The following is a 17,549-nucleotide window of genomic DNA, read 5'->3' on the forward strand; positions in this document are numbered from 1 at the left end:
AACTTGCTGTGTGCTTTAAGTTCCTTTACGTTTTGTTTTTAATATTCCGCATAAGTTCTGCGATTGGAACCTACTACCATTCACCCCCCTCTTGTAGTAGTTCATTTAAACTAACACGCAGGAAAGCTAATACTGTGTTATAATACATTAGGATTTTGAATCCATATATGATCACGACGTGATCTATACCGTCTATTTTAATTCCACGTAAAGTTGATTGACCGAAGAAAAGTAAACCAGTATGTTACTAAAAAGAAATTAAAGAATTAGTGATTAAGGAAAAGAAGCAAAATTGGGTCGATTATAAAAAAAAAACACTTTGGTTAATTAGTTAGCCGAAAGTGAGTATTTAATTATATAAGATGGGTAACTAATAATAGTTATATAATAGACTATATGTGTACTGTTTAATTGATCCCAGAAGCTAATCTACTTTTTTATTATGTCGTGTATTTTTTAATTAAGGGTCATCAGTAAGAACATTCAATATTCAACATTATTCTTTAACTAAATATTTAACATTAAACATTCTTCTTTAAACTAATCGACATTCAACGTATTCTTGAGCTTTGAGTAATGAATTTATTTTATACCAAGTATGGAGTATTTACAAAGAAAAAAACTAATTCAGAAAAAAATCATGGTAATTTATAGCTTTATCCTGGTCAAATTTCTTGCAATAATGATATACATGAATAATATGTGTTATTCCAAAGAACCTTATGATGGTAAACAAACAATTTATTTTTTCATGTGATAAAGACTCACATGAGTAGAAAATAAATATTTCACACTTTATAAAGTTATACTCCCTCCGTTTCATAATGTTAGTCCTATAAGCTATTTTGGCCGTTTTAAAAAGTTCTACCCATATTGAATATATTTCATTTATGACTTGAATTTTTTTGGAATTAATTTATTATGGATTGATGACATGACTCTAATTAAGAAAATTTTTACCTTAAATTATGCAATTATGATTTGTGCTTTCCTAATGAAAAATAAAAAAAAGTTAAATAAGGTAAACTAATTATGAAATCTGTTGTACTTTAATGTTAGATTCCAAATACATTTGTTTTCTAATTTTATGAGATTGATTCCATATGAGACTAACATTATGAAACAGGGGGGGGTATTAATATGTTCGATCAATTCTTTGCACTTATTGTTAAAGCATTAACTCAACTTAAAGCTTAAATTAGTTGTTCAGGTCCATTAACATGTTTTATATATTCTATCACGCCACCTTACACGCCTGATAGCCCTAAGTAAGCTTGAAGAATGGAATGCAGTAGCTTGAACTGGGTCTATTATCTCCTCATACTCAACACAAAAATTAACTCACTTTGAGATTTGAATTCGTCATGACCCTTGTGTCACATTGTTGGCTCCAATGCCACATTAAAGGACCAATTAAAAACTTAAGCTATTGGTTGAAACTAAAAAAATATGTATGTTATGAACTCTATCACATATGATTTGATTTTATACCTCTGAGACAATTAAACATGCTTTCTTTTACTAATAACTAATTCTCGATCGTAAATTCATATTAAAAGTAAGAAACATGAATAAAATTATTTTATATACTACCTTCGGTTCTTATTACTCGCAACAAAGGAATATTTTATACATCACAAATAATACCCCTTGTTGCGAGTAATTAGAACCGGAGGTAGTTCGTATTTTTTTTATGAGAAAATGAAGAATCAAAGAAAGGCAGGGGTGCAACTACGTTGAAATATATATGCTTTTTGTAAAACCAGTGAAATGGCATACATGTATTATGTGCTATGTAGAAATTGAAAGGTTGTGAAATTGAGCCAAATTATGAGTTGCTTATGTTTTAAATACATTGAAGGATAATGAAATAGTATGTGTGGTTTTTAATTGATGTAAAGTGAAGGAGAGGTAAACATGAAAAAAAAGAAAAAAAAAAAAAGAAAAAAAGAATATGTTCATGTTCTCTTCACTTTTTTTGTTTTTTTTTACTTGAAATATGATAAGGTATGTTGGTCTAAATAATTCTTCTAGTAATTTGTTCTAGTACTATGATCTTATTTATTGACTTATAATTTATTTAATCATTATAATTATTATTATTATGGTTTCCTTAGTTCCCAAGAAAATCCCATTCAAACAAACAATATTAAAATATAGTACGTAGAATAATGAAAGATTTCCTTGTTTACCAAGAAAACATATATAAAATATAATAATACTTCCTCATACAGCCTTATACTACTATATAAACGAGCCTAAATTAACACAACGAGAGACAAAAAAACCAACACAAGAACTACTACATTACTATACTTGTACTAACCCACATCATTTTACACTCCTAACCTTCAAAACATTTTGCAAGCACATGGAGCTTTCAAAAATTTGCATCATCTTCTCCCTTCTTGTTTCTTTCTCGTCCGCCACTACTAGTGTTGTTGACTTTTGTGTTGCGGACTTTAACTTTCCTGTTACACCAGCAGGATATCCTTGTAGGAATCCTGCTAACTTGACTGTGGATGACTTTGTTTTTTCCGGTTTAGGTGTCGCAGGTAACACATCAAACATCTTCAATGTTGCTGTAACCTCAGCTTTCGATCTCACTTTCCCAGCTGTGAACGGCCTAGGTATTACCCTAGCGAGGTTAGACATAGGAGTGGGCGGAGTTGTTCCGATCCACTCACATAGAGTATCAGAAGTTATCTTAGTCACTGAAGGGACAATCATTGCAGGATTTATAGGCTCAGATAACACTGCGTACTTTAAAACATTAAATAAGGGGGATGTTATGATCTTCCCACATACATTGCTTCACTTCCAAGTTAACGTGGGTGATTCTCCCGCAGTTGCATTCGTAAGCTTGAACAGCGCGAATCCTGGTTTTCAATTTATTACTACTTCAATAGGAGCAAATAACTTACCAACTGAAATTATTCAAAAGATCACTTTGTTTGATGCTGCACAAGTACAAAAGGTGAAGAAACTCTTTGGTGGAACAAATTAGTAAGAATATATACCTCATTTACATCAATATGCCTCATGAAGACATGATATTGTGTGTTACCAATGTTGTATGCAACTTATAGATAAAATCATGTGTTGTAAAATAGAATAACATGATGTACAATAAAACGAAGTATTATATTACTCGTACTAGTTCATTTAATTCCAGCTTTATCAATTTAATAAGATATATTACGTAATGTTGAACTTTATATTATGTTTATTGTTACTACCTCATTCCAGTTTTCTCATTGATTGATGATTTATAGTTTATACAATGTCTTAGTTCTTACATAATTAAAATTTACACTAATATTTCTATAAACTAAAACATATACAAATTGATAAACTCAAGAACGACGGGAGAAAACGGCTTAGCCATCTGTATTCTATTAATCACAAATATATACTCAATACAACAGAATACCTAACTTGCCTAAAACTCCTAACAAGATAGACTTGCCAAATATACAATATTAACATAAATATAACAAACCAAACTCTAATACTCCCCCTCAAGTTGGAGCATGTAAATCACGAATGCCCAACTTGCGTAAGAGAAAACCAAACTACTGACGTCCAAGAGCCTTGGTGAGAATATCTGCTAACTGATGACCTGTCGGAACATATGAGGTAGAAATATTACCGTTTAACAATTCATCACGAACAAAATGACAGTCTACCTCAATATGCTTCGTACGTTCATGAAACACCGGATTCTTAGCTATATGCAAAGCCGACTGATTATCACAAAACAACTGCATAGGCTTTGAATGCTTAACACCAAGAACAAACAACAACATTTTCAACCATTTCAACTCACGAGAAGTGAGGGACATAGACCTGTATTCGGCTTCAGATGAGGATGTGGCTACAGTTGGCTGTTTCTTAGTCTTCCAAGAAACAGGGGAATGACCTAAGAAAACAAAATAACCTGACAAGGAACGCCGACTCAATGGGCACGCTGCCCAATCACTATCACAAAACGCCGTCAAGCGTAAATCTGTCGTAGGTCGCAACAAAATACCTTGTCCCGGACTACCCTTAAGATAGCGCAAGACACGAATGGACGCATCCCAATGAGAAACCTGTGGAACACTCAAAAACTGTGCCAAAACATGCACTGGATAACTCAACTCCAGTCGAGTGACCGACAAGTAAACCAAACGACCAACCAAACGACGATACTGTTCCGGATGAGCGAACGGCTCACCGGAAGCATGTGCAAGACGATAATTCTGCTCCATCGGAGTATCAATGGGTTTACAACCCAACATTCCTGCCTCAGTCAAAATATCTAGAGCATACTTTCGTTGTGAAAGAAAGATACCCGCGGGACTCCGAGCAACCTCAATGCCTAAGAAATACTTAAGCAAACCCAAATCCTTCATATAGAAGCATTTTCTCAAATAGGCTTTTAAACGAACAATGGCATCATGAGAGGAGCCTGCAATTATCAAGTCATCGACATATACATGAACATGCAAAGAGACACTACCCTGTACATAGCTAAATAGAGAGTAATCAGCATATGAGTTTTTAAACCCAAAACCTCGCAGAGCACTTGACAGTTTTGCAAACCACTGTCTCGGGGCTTGTTTCAAGCCGTATAAAGATTTCTCCAACCTGCATACTTTGCCAGGTGTCGGAGTACCGTACCCTGGAGGTAATTGCATATATACTTCTTCATCCAAATCACCATGAAGAAAAGCATTATGAACATCCATCTGATGTAACTCCCAATTCAAAGATACTGCAATAGACAACAAGATATGTACAATAGTCATCTTTGTAACTGGAGCTAACGTCTCATTATAATCAACACCTTCAACCTGTCGGTTGCCACGAACAACCAAACGAGCCTTGAGACGTTCCACCTTTGACTTGTCTGTGTACTTGATTTTGTACACCCAACCACTACCAATAGCCCTCTTGCCTGGAGGAATATCCACAACGGTCCATGTGCCATTGCGTTCTAGAGCATCAATCTCATCTTGCATAGCCTTACGCCAACCGACGTCTTTAACCGCCTCTTTGAATGAAGACGGTTCCTTTCCCTTGGTGATCGTCGCTAGAAAACACATGTGTCTGTTAGAAAAACGATTATATTCAACATGACAAGCTATAGGGAAAGGTTTGCCTGAGGAATGTGATTGAGGAGGGACGACAGTTGATGTAGAGGGGTCTATATTTTCAGTAATGATAGTATGAGTGACATAGTTTCGATGCCACAAAGGAGTCCGTTTTTCACGATGACCACGACCCAAATTATCCGACGAACTCCCCCTCAAATATTCCGTATTAATGACAATATTTTCATCAACTATTTCACGCTCCGGAACACTACTAGAAAAAACTAGAGTACTTTCTGTATGAGGCACACAACCCGAAGCTTGAAGACAATCTGCGTCATGAGGCGAAGAAGAAGAAGAAGAAGAAGCCGGTGAAGAAGAAGAAGCCGTCGAAGAAGAAGAGTGGGAAGCAGCCTCCACGACCTGCCCGTGGCTGGAGAACTGCTGTCGCAGCCTACCCGCGGCCTGCTGCTGCGGGGCTGCTGTTTTTCCAGCCTGTTCCGCAGCCTGGTCGCGGCTGGGGGCTGGCTTCCGCAGCCTGCCTATGGGCAGGTCTACCAGGGGGGTAGAACCGAGGTGAGCAGGCTGCTCCGCAGCCTGGTTGTGGCTGGGCAGCTGCTCCCGCAACCCGGATACAGGGTGGACTGTTTTAGGCGCATTTCCCCCTCCTTGTACACCAATTTGCGTCCCGAGCACATCGTCATCATCATCCCACACCGGGGGATTTGCAAAATATTTTTCCCACAATAATCTTCGCTCATCGGGAAGGGACTCAAGATACGGAAACTTATCTTCGAAAAATTGAACATCCCGACTCACAAAAAATTCATTCGTCTCTAAATCATAAAGACGCCAACCCTTCTTTCCATGAGGATACCCCACAAAAATACATTTTCGGGAACGCGAATCAAACTTGTCTTTTATCCGAGGACGATTTGCGGCATAAGCAAGGCAACCAAATACACGCAGAGTATCAAAAGATGGAACTTGACCAAACAATAATTCATGGGGGGTCTTACCCTTGAGTACAGGAGTTGGAGTCCTGTTAATCAAATGAACAGCTGTCATAACACACTTTCCCCAAAAATACTTAGGCAACTTTGCCTGAAACCGAAGAGCACGAGCCACATTTAAAATCTGACGATGTTTACGTTCAACTGGACCATTCTGCTGAGCCGTGTCAATACACGACGTTTGATGCAAGATGCCTTTCTTAGCAAAGAAAGAACCCAAACTGAGAAACTCCTGACCATTATCACTACGAACCACCTTGACCTTACGACCAAATTGAGTCTTAGCCATAGCACAAAACTCACGAACTAACTGAGCAACTTCATATTTACCAACCATTAAGAACACCCAAGTAGAACGTGAAAAATCATCAACAATGGTAAGAAAATATCGAGCATCACAACTAGACAAAATCTTATTTGGGCCCCAAATATCACAATGAATCAAGTCAAAAATACCAGTTGCTCGATTCGTACTCAAAGGAAAAGAGTTACGGGGTTGTTTCCCCATAAAACAAATATCACAATCAAACGAACAACCAGAAGAACTACTATGAGCATGAGTACTACGAGAAACTCCCGGAAGGGAACTAACCACTTGCATTGATGGATGACCAAGACGTTTGTGCCATAACAAACTTGCATCAGAAATTATCACTTTGTTTGCCTGAGAATTCCGAGCACGAACCGGATGGAAAATATAGACCCCATCACACTGCTCCCCCGCTCCAATCAGGTTCCTCATATTGCGATCCTGAATAATGCATAGCTTGTTAGTGAACATAACAGAATAGGATTGTTTTTCTAACAACTGGGACACAGACAACAAGTTGCATTTAAGAGCAGGAACAAAAAGAACATTATCAAGAGTTAAATTATCAGATAGAATAACTCTCCCTTCTTTTGTAGCAGTAGTGCTCTTCCCATTAGGCAAACCAACAGGAGACGAAATATCAGATAAATGTGTAAATAAATCGATATTACCAGACATATGATTTGAAGCTCCAGTATCAATGAGCCAATCGACAGAATTATAGGTGCGAATAGACGAAGAACTCGAGCACTGAACGACAGATAAAAGTCTTTTCCATTGCTCATCAGTAATAGTAGGAACACTCCTACGATCTGCGTCAGTAAGACGCTCAAATATACGGTTAGATTGAGCCCCCATTGAAAGAGAACACCAAGCAGCTCAATAACACACAAACCAAAAGATAGCACCAACCACACGCACCAAAAAAAACAAATGACCAAACTAGCTCAAACAACCAATACCACAAAAAATATAACCAAACCGCACCACCACAATTCACAAAATAAAGTATCCAACTTGCTCCCACCAAACAACAAAATAGCTGCAAGTATAAAGTCCAAAGAATAGCTACTAATAAATTAATAATAATAGCCTTGAATAGCAAGGAACACAACCACAGTGCTTACTAAGCAATGCAAGACAACAAAGAAAAAATGGCGGCCTTGAAAGAAATAAAGAACGATGCTTACTCACAACCACGAAACAAAGAATAAGCTGAACACTGAACAAGAACCTACTGCCCACACGAGCAATAACACCAAACCAAAGCTGCCACTCTACTGGACAACCCACACACGCAACTAAACCAAGCACGCTGCCGCAACACCACAGCAGCAAAACAACAATACGCAACGCACCAACACAAAGATCGCAGCACACACACACCTACTGCCACGCACCACACACAGCAGCAACACACCGACGCAACACACACAATGTTGCAGCGCACAACACACCAACCAAGCACACACACAACACACACTTCCAGCACGCACCGCAAGCAGTACTACAATAGATAGCACCACGCAAGAACAACTAATTAGGGTTTGTGAGCCCTAATTATGAGCAAATTGATCGAATTTGCAATAATAAAAAATCTGGAAAAATAATTCGAAGCCTAATTTTCTCAAACAAACAATTAATATGCGGAAGTAATTAAAACAAACCAAGGATAAAAAAAAACTCTAGAAATTAGAGAGGCCTGATACCATGATAAACTCAAGAACGACGGGAGAAAACGGCTTAGCCTTCTGTATTCTATTAATCACAAATACATACTCAATACAATAGAATACCTAACTTGCCTAAAACTCCTAACAAGATAGACTTGCCAAATGTACAATATTAACATAAATATAACAAACCAAACTCTAATACAAATTTTCTAACAAAGAATACAATTGCGCTGTAAAAGTCCACTATCATTCCTGAATAGTTAGTTGTGCATGTAATTTTTAATCATGTAATCTTATAATTATCAATTTTTTTACAACTACTCTTAAGTCATATAGCGGCTTTCAAATCATATTAAATTACTACTCAATCCACAAAGTGAAACCCCAAAAGTGACAATCAACTCTCATGAAAGGGTAAAGACTTAAATTTATTTTTTACGTACCAAAAATTTACAAAGAGAAATCCAATTCAATTTTCAACATTAAATCATCGTCCCCCATCTCCATTGAAAAATTTAATTTACTGATCTAGTGGTAGGTCAATTCTCTCACAACTCTTAGCAGCATTACAAAATTTTAATAGATAATTTCTCTGAGTAACATCAATGTAACTTCATCTATCTATACTCTTAGAGATCTCCTCATATTGAAGTGTATTACATTGGTTCATTACAAAGATGAGCCATAATTATGTTAGAAAATCTCCAAAGATATTTACACAATAATATTTACAAAATATATCCTTCTATGACATAATATCTATCGTATATTTTATCACACCCTCATAGTCATAGCAGGATGACGAATCGTAAGACTAGATCTAAAATACAATAATACTTGTCGAGGTAGGCCTTTTGTGAAGATGTATGCAAACTAATATCGAGAAGGTTGTACATGCCCCAACGCCACCTTTTCTTAGGGAGAAATGAATATCCATTTGACATGTTTTGTGCGTTGGTGTTGTACGAGATTGTGAGATAAATAAATAGCACTGACATTATTACAATAAACAATAGTAGCCTGCCAAAGAGGACAATGTAACTCCAAAAGAAGATTACGAAGGTAACAAGCCTCGACAACAACATTTGCGGCACCCCTGTATTCTGCCTCTGCACTTGATTTAGAAAGGGTAGCCTGACGCTTAGAAGACCATGAAATGAGATTGTCACCTAAAAAGCAACAATGTGCCTTTTTAAAAAAAAATATTATTTTTGATTTTTTTTTTAATTTGTAAAAAATAGAATCTATAAATATAATTAAAGTACGGTTTTTTCACCAAATGCCCTTGACCTTTCGAAAAATTCACCAAATATCCTCAAAATTTTCAAAATTCACCAAATACCACTGACGTTTGTTATTATTCACACCGTGACCTCAAAATGCCCCTAACGTTAAAGGTCCGTTAGCAATAAACTTTAATTCACCAAATGCCCTAACTTTGTTAAATAATTCACAAAATCCTAACTTTGTTAAATACTCAACACATAGCAACCCTCTTATTTTCTTAACCACAAATTTTAACACCATGCATGAGTTATATGTCTAAATCCTCTTCCTCAATGTATGAGTGCGTCAGAGTTGCAAACAACCTCTATTCATAAAAAGAAGTGTTGGAGACCATGCAAATAGAGATAAAAAGGGGTTAAATAAAGTAGAGATGATAATTTTACAGGCTTGGGCGGGAAATGGACCGGGCTTATTGTTCATATATTTTCCAACGGGCTTAATATAGAAAACTCAAGCCACTTTTATGCGGGCTTGACAATTTATTCATACCCGCCCTAGTAAACGGTTTGGGCCTCTGCAAGCTAACGAACTTAGCTTAGAGCTTCTAAGAGTACTCATACCTTGAGGAAGATGATTTGGACATATAACTCATGATGTTAGAATTGTGGATAAGCAAATAAGAGGAGTGCTATGTGTTGAGTATTTATGCAAAAAAGGGTGAGAATCAAAATTAACAGCTAGTTTGTAAATTTCAAACTAGTCGTTGTACCTTAAAAAATAGAGGTATTTTGTGTAATTATTCAACAAATTTAGGGCATTTGGTGAATTATTTAACAAAGTTAGGGCATTTGGTGAATTAAATTTATTGCTAACGGACCTTTAACGCCAGGGGTATTTTGAGGTCACGGTGTGAATAATAACAAACGTCGGTGGTATTAGGTGAATTTTGAAAAACTTGAGAGTATTTGGTGATTTTTTTCAAAAGGTCAAGGGCATTTGGTGACATTACTTTTCATATGTTAACCTCTTATAAAATAATTTCCCGTCAAAACTAATAATGACATCATTATTTTTTTTATCAACATAAATAATACTTTGAAAATGGTAAATTAATTATACTTTTTCCTAACAGATTTAATATTTAAATTGGCTAATTATGCAATTTTCATTGGAGAAATTAAATGAAGGCCGGACTATTTAATTTTCTTATAAATATTATTTTTTTTCTCCTACTCTGTACATATTATACAAATTATATGAATTGGGATTTCAACTCTTTATTAATTCCTCATTTGATTAGATTTTGCTTAAATTATTTGTATTACCTACATATTACACACAAATAAGCTAAAAAAATATTGTTAAAATCGTAAAATAATGTTAAAACCGTACATCGCACGAGCCCTAGTAAAGCTATTAAACACGACATGTCTCTTATAGCTTAAGAAAACTGGTTACCAAATCAGTCCAACCGGCAAGGGTCGGGGATGGATGGTTAATAGAAGATCTCTATCAAAAGTGGATTGTTTTAGAATAATTGAAAGGCGGGATTTTTTTTTATTGTGGACTAAGTAGGTGAGATTATTAATTTTGATTTTTTCCTTTTTAATAATTAGCTACAAGTATAATTTAAACTCAATGATTTTAACTTTTATATTTACCAAGATTATGTGCAACTATTTCTTTTGTTAAATACAAGTGATCACCAATAGTGAATTGTTTTTTGAAATTAAAGGACATACAGGAACACAAATCAATTCAATGATTCATACAAACTTGTCTCTATTACACAAATCTATCATATTGGGGGAAAGACAAGAAAAATTGTTTAACTTTTAATAAATTTATATATGATCAACGATATAATCTAATTTTTATTATCTAGTATCTATATCAATCCCACGCAAACATTGGTTGACTGAAGATCGAATAGAAAACGATTTTTTTTAAAGAAAATGTAGATGATTCAACAGTACATTACAAAGGAAAAGGATGTAGAGATTATAATAACTTTAGGTCTTTAGTTAGTCAGAGTATTAGGAAAAGGTTGCTTCGAAACTAATTAATAAATTCTTAATAGTGTGATATGATAAACTACGCATTTCACTTGTCTTTAAAGCTTTTTTTTTTTTTTGGTCCTCTAGATTTTTCTTATTACGCGCAAATATTCTACATTCAGTGTAAACATTGAACAGTCTACATTATCTAAATAAACAATCAACACTTTCTAAGCTTTGAGTAATGAACTTATTATATATAAAAAGTAAATTAAAGGAATTTTTCAGTAACATGCATATGTTGTGTTACTCTAAAGATTACGTCGTTATGCCTAAGTCAAAGTAATCATCAATAATCCGACTTGGCTTATTAATTATTATATATTGATTCGTTGACAAAGTAAAGGGGCAAGCAACGGTCAAAATCACAAGGACTATTAGAACTAGTATCATTATAATATAATTGTAGAGGTGATTAGATTAAACTCGTAGTTTAGTAGAGTTCTTACTCCATATGATTAAGGGTCTGTTCACATTTAGGCTGAACTGAACTGAACTAATTGGAGCTGAACTGAACTGGACTGAACTGATTAGAGCTGAACTGAGTTGAAATGAATATTTTATGAGAGATGGAAATTAAAAATTGAACTGATTGGAGCTGAACTGAACTGATTAGAGCTGAACTGAACTGAACTAAAATTAAGTAAATGTGAACAGGCCTTAAGGCCCTAAGTTATCGGGAATCTGGATTCACAAATTGTAAGCAAAGTGAAATGATTGATTTAGATAATAACTTCCCTTTGTTGCTAGAATTCAAATGACACAAGAACTAATAAGCATCGTTATTTTTAGCTATCGTTTTAGAGGAGCAACTTCATATGATAGGCAACTCTAACCTGGTAAAAGATTAAGCAATTTCTTGGCATATAAGCAATACATAATAATATAATATAATAGCTATAGTAATATATAAAGTGGCAAAATTCGCAGCGACATCCTGAAGTATATGACTTAAGTGCATTGAGCATTTGAGCATCCTGAACTTTGCGTAGTAGCCAAAACACCACCAACTATGGTGTTAGGTGCAACACATGCCATATTTCCGGTAACTTATTTCACCGGGATGAGGTGAATATTCTAACCTACAATTTTTTTTTTTTCAAAAGTTATTTCAGGAAAAAAATAAAAAAGAGAATCGAGCATGACATATTTTTTTTATATGCACACAGACGCATTGCTTATGTCTTCGAGCTCGTAATAAGTGTTAATCAGCAGTAATCACCTAAAATGAAAGTGTGTTATAAACGGAACCGCGGGAACAAAAACAGTAAGAACAAAGTTACCGAAAATAGACTGAGTCGCGGACTATGTCGCTTTCTTTAGAACATTCACGGCACTGCCCTGAAAAGGTGCAAGCAGTTCGTACTAAACCGGATGTTCCCCAGGATATAAACAGCCTTTCTCTTATATCGTACTTTTCATTTCCCACCAATGTGGGACTTTGAGTTTTTTTCACAAAATTCACACACTACACACTTGTTGTTCCAACAAAGTGATTATTAGAGATTTGGAGGAAACATTCATGTACAATTTCAAATCAGACTCGAGATGAAAATTGAGCTTAATTACTCCACCAAGCAAATATTTACGTTCCTTGTTAATATTGTAGTTATTCACAATTTGAGGAAATATTCTTACTTTATTCTTAATCAAGGAAAAAAAACTTATTTATAATCTCATTGAGTGCTTAAAAACTGGTAATGCTATATTAAAAATATTTGTACTGAAATATATATGTATTGATAAACGTGTAAAATCCAAATTAGAACCTAAAAAGGAACTAAAGAGATAATTTGTAATTGTTTTCTGTTGTTTGTATAAAGAAAGATTTTGATTTGGTGTGGAGCTTAGTGTCTGCTCTTATTGACTGAATTGAGCTAAAATGAACTTAATTGAACCGAAATGAACTTATTAAAGCTGAAATGAAATGAATTGAATATTTTATGAGAGAAGGAAATTAAGAACTGAACTTAACTGGACATATTAGAGTTGAACTGAATTGAACTGAATTGAACTGAAAATAATCTGAAGAAAACAGACTCTTATTCAATCTATCATTTTAAAAATGCAAGAAAAAGAGTGATAGAAATTACTTGGTGTTTTACATATATAATCCCATCAAATAAGCAATGACGATGATATAACTATAAACTTTTCTTGTTTCCCAAGAATACACAATAAAAAAAGGTACTTCCACCGCCTAATGCTTCTATATAAAGGAACCCAAGTTTCACAATGAGAGACAACAAACCAACATATTAACATAACTACTACTATTACTTAATACTACTTGCTATACCCTAATCATTTACAATTCCAACTTTCAAAACATTTTGCAAGCATGGATCTTTCTAAAGTTTTCATCATCTTCTCTCTTTTTGTTTCTTTCTCGTCCGCCACTACTAGTGTCATTGACTTTTGTGTGGCGGACTTTAACTTCCCTGTTACACCAGCAGGATATCCTTGTAGGAATCCTGCTAACCTAACCGTAGATGATTTTGCTTTCTCTGGTTTAGGTGTTGCAGGCAACACAACAAACATTTTCAATGTTGGCCTTACAGAAGCATTTGACAACACTTTCCCGGCTTTGAATGGTCTAGGATTATCCATGGCGAGGTTAGACATAGGAGTGGGTGGAGTTGTTCCGATTCACTCACATAGAGTATCTGAAGTTATCTTAGTTATCGAAGGAACAATAATTGCTGGCTTTATAGGCTCAGATAACACGGCGTACTTTAAAACATTGAACAAGGGGGATATTATGATCTTCCCACATACATTACTTCACTTCCAAGTTAACGTGGGTGATGTTCCTGCTCTTGCATTCGTTAGCTTGAACAGCGCAAATCCTGGTTTCCAGTTTACTACTGCTTCTTTGGCAGCAAATGACTTACCAACTGAAATAATTCGGAAGATCACTTTGCTTGATGCTGCACAAGTACAAAAACTGAAGAGAATATTTGGTGGAACAAATTAAAATAAGTAAATAAAATAATACGTAACATACGTATATACATTAATATGCCACATGATCTTGATTGTTAACATTTTCACGTGTAATTTATAAAATATGTATTGTAAAATAGAATAACATGTACAATAATATGGAGTGTCATATTACTTGTACTAGTTCTTTTCAACACTATCAATTTAATACATTATGCATGTATCGTTTGATGTTGTATTATTATGAATATAAATTGATACTTGGATGTCCTACAAGTTAAGAATGCTAGAATGCGTAGTTCTTTCTCATTCTGTCAATTCAGGTTTTGTCGTTAATTAGTTATATAGGTATAAAACCCTAATTCTTTGAAGAGAATTAATGTTACAAAATCCAATGCTTCTACTGAATATGATGTACATTTTCACTATAGAGAACATAATCATATACTTCATATAATTTGTTTCCTTTACGTGACATATTCTACAAGTTGAAGTCCACACCATGTAGACTAAGCTATAAAAGTCCAATACCATTATATTATTGAATAATTGTGAATGTAATTATGTGAATTATATTCATCACTTTTATTTTATCATAAAATGATATAAGCATAAAACTACTCGTTTACTCTTAAGATATATTTGTGGCTGTGAAATAATATGAGTACTAAATTACTACTTAAACACACAAAGTCGTGATACCTTCAAAAGTGACGATCAACTCTCATGAAAGGGTAACATTATTATTTTATGCTAGAGGCTTTTTTACTTACCCAAAAAATTAACATTTAAAATATACATCACTTTAATCTTTCTATTTTTAGCTAGCTTATCCAACGTCATGGGGGTGTTTGTTAACATTTGCCTTGATATTATTGTCTTTATTAAATTCAACAATAATCACTCCATTTGTTGCGTCATTTTATTGTAAAAAGATTGCACTACTTTTTTTTCACTAGATGTTACTTTTGCACTATCAATATACTCGTATTGCATAACATAGATACAATTATTATGACGTTCATGATTGTAGATTTGTAACCAAATGTTAGTGTAATTGGCTTTAAAACTTTGAACTCAAACTACAGGATATTGGTCAAATGAAAATAATTTTATTTATATTTTAGACAACTTTTTAAAAGTCAATGACAAATGGACACACAGTTTAAAAAATAAAATATCTCCAAATTGTAGTAAGACCGATGAATTATAAATAACTTGCACTCAAAGAAATACGAACTGTTTATAATAATGTAAAATTACAAAAAATAACATAAGCTATTACATAAGAAGACAACATGGACAACTGTACATCCGAGTATGAGATTCGTTTAATCATGAAAGTCGTTAAGAAGCTAACTAGTTTGAAGTCTCATTCGAAAAATATGTATATTAATAGGAAATTAGATAGAATCCGAAGACATCTCAACCGTCCGATGTAGCTTCCAAAATCCAAACCGTTGATATTCCTTCTCTAGAATCTAACATAGATTCACCTTCTAAACAATTGGTCCCCCCATCTTCTTCTTTGGTCCCCCCGAATTTCCAAAACTCCTCTCTTCCATCAAAAAACCTTCCTACTATCAAAAATGGTGTCGTCGAACGGATCCGACCAGTTCAGCGACGACTACTGCCCCTTCCAGTTCGGGAGCGAGTCATCGGAGGAGGAGGTGGGCTCAATGCCATACGCTCTTCGACTCCAATTCAATCGTCAGCTAAGGCGCTCAACTCAACTAAACCCTCGATACATTTTACCTTTTCAGCCACTTCCACTGGATCTCCCTTTGCCGGTACTGATGGAACCACCAATCCAAGCACCGGACGACTACATCAACATCGACCCCCCAATTCCCCATTATCCAGAAAGGGAAGTCAACCAGATGAATTTCTTTCTCAAAACACCATCCAAGTGGATGGAGGTTCTCCGCAAAGCAATCAGACAGTACATTCTCGAACCCCAGTTCGTGGACGCTCCATATCAGGAGCTCATGATGGCCAGGAGGCCAGAAGGTACTATGTATCCAGCTCACCTACCAGATCTCGAAGTCTTGAGACAAATATGTCCCGTTTTGGAGGCCTTTATGCGCTGGTGGATCAAACTCGCTCAGATCCAGAACCTCCCTTGGGTATTACACCCTCAGCTGGCCTTCTTAGCCGATCCTACGCCAATCCTCCCTCAATCTCGGAAAACCTTCACATTGACCTCAAAGTGGAGCAAAGTCACTCTTGGAAGTGCAACCAACGCTGTGCTCATCCTCCAGACGCAGATGGAATTCCGTCAACTCCATATAAGAGCTCACTGTACCAAGGACGTGGACACCATGCAAAGATCTGTTGATGGTGGCTCACTTCAAACCCAGCAACACCCATCTGTACAGCCGCAATCACGGCAGAGTTCTTCATCTGGGCCCGGAAACAAGCCACAGGATCAGGAAGGAGTTCCTTCAGGACGACCTCATCCCTGAACCCATGATTATAGTCGCTTGGAATGCGAGAGGCATAGCGAGGGGAACTTTCATCCCCCATGCTAATCACCTAATCCAAGAGCACAAGCTTGATCTAATGTTCATTTCTGAAACCAAATGCAGCCGTGCCCATACCCAACACATTATTAAGGATTTACCTTTTGATAGCTACTTCTTGGCTGAACCGGAAGGCGTGGCAGGTGGCATTCTTCTGTTGTGGAACTCTGCTCACATGGATTTCCAACCAGTGAGTAGGGATAGTCATGGGGTGCATGGAGTTGTGAAGGTACAAGATCTTTCTTTTTTTTATTTCTGCTATATATGCTAGTACTAGATTTAAATCTAGATGTGATACATGGTCTGATTTAATTCGTTTGAGTGATAATATGTCCCTACCTTGGGTTGTCATTGGTGATTTTAATGAGGTTACTAGTCAGGCTGAAAAGTTAGGTGGTAATCCCATTAAAGTGAATAGAGTTAACAAATTTCTTGATTGCATGAATTACTGTGGATTAATTGATGTTGGGTACTCTGGTAACAAATTTACTTGGACTAATAAAAGAAAAAGAAGACTCATTCTCCAAAGACTTGATAGGGCTTGGATTAACACTCCCTGGATCCAATCCTTCCCCAACACCGCTCTCCTCCACCTCCCTAGAGAAAGGTCTGACCATAGTCCCATCTTTTTAAATACCGACCCTCCACCTCTATTCCTTTGACCTCTAAAGCCTTCAAAATGGAACCTTATTGGTATAACCAACCAGGTTTTGCCCCCTT

At 35.7% G+C, this 17,549-nt stretch overlaps 2 protein-coding genes across 2 annotated transcripts; both read left to right on the top strand.

The window, feature by feature from the left end:
* The first annotated feature begins 2,129 nt into the window (after positions 1-2,129).
* Positions 2,130-3,208, top strand: LOC110715825 (auxin-binding protein ABP19a-like). Its single transcript, XM_021894439.1, has one exon. The coding sequence runs from the start codon at positions 2,372-2,374 to the stop codon at positions 3,005-3,007; it is 636 nt and encodes a 211-aa protein (XP_021750131.1). The 5' UTR covers positions 2,130-2,371; the 3' UTR covers positions 3,008-3,208.
* A 10,385-nt stretch (positions 3,209-13,593) lies between these two features.
* Positions 13,594-14,607, top strand: LOC110715789 (auxin-binding protein ABP19a-like). Its single transcript, XM_021894402.1, has one exon. The coding sequence runs from the start codon at positions 13,703-13,705 to the stop codon at positions 14,336-14,338; it is 636 nt and encodes a 211-aa protein (XP_021750094.1). The 5' UTR covers positions 13,594-13,702; the 3' UTR covers positions 14,339-14,607.
* The last annotated feature ends 2,942 nt before the right edge of the window (positions 14,608-17,549 follow it).

Source organism: Chenopodium quinoa, unplaced genomic scaffold (assembly GCF_001683475.1).
Source record: "Chenopodium quinoa cultivar QQ74 unplaced genomic scaffold, ASM168347v1, whole genome shotgun sequence".
NCBI lineage: Eukaryota > Viridiplantae > Streptophyta > Magnoliopsida > Caryophyllales > Amaranthaceae > Chenopodium > Chenopodium quinoa.

Coding starts and splice junctions, on each gene's coding strand:
- LOC110715789 (XM_021894402.1), top strand. CDS start 13,703: ATGGATCTTTCTAAAGTTTTCATCATCTTCTCTCTTTTTGTTTCTTTC.
- LOC110715825 (XM_021894439.1), top strand. CDS start 2,372: ATGGAGCTTTCAAAAATTTGCATCATCTTCTCCCTTCTTGTTTCTTTC.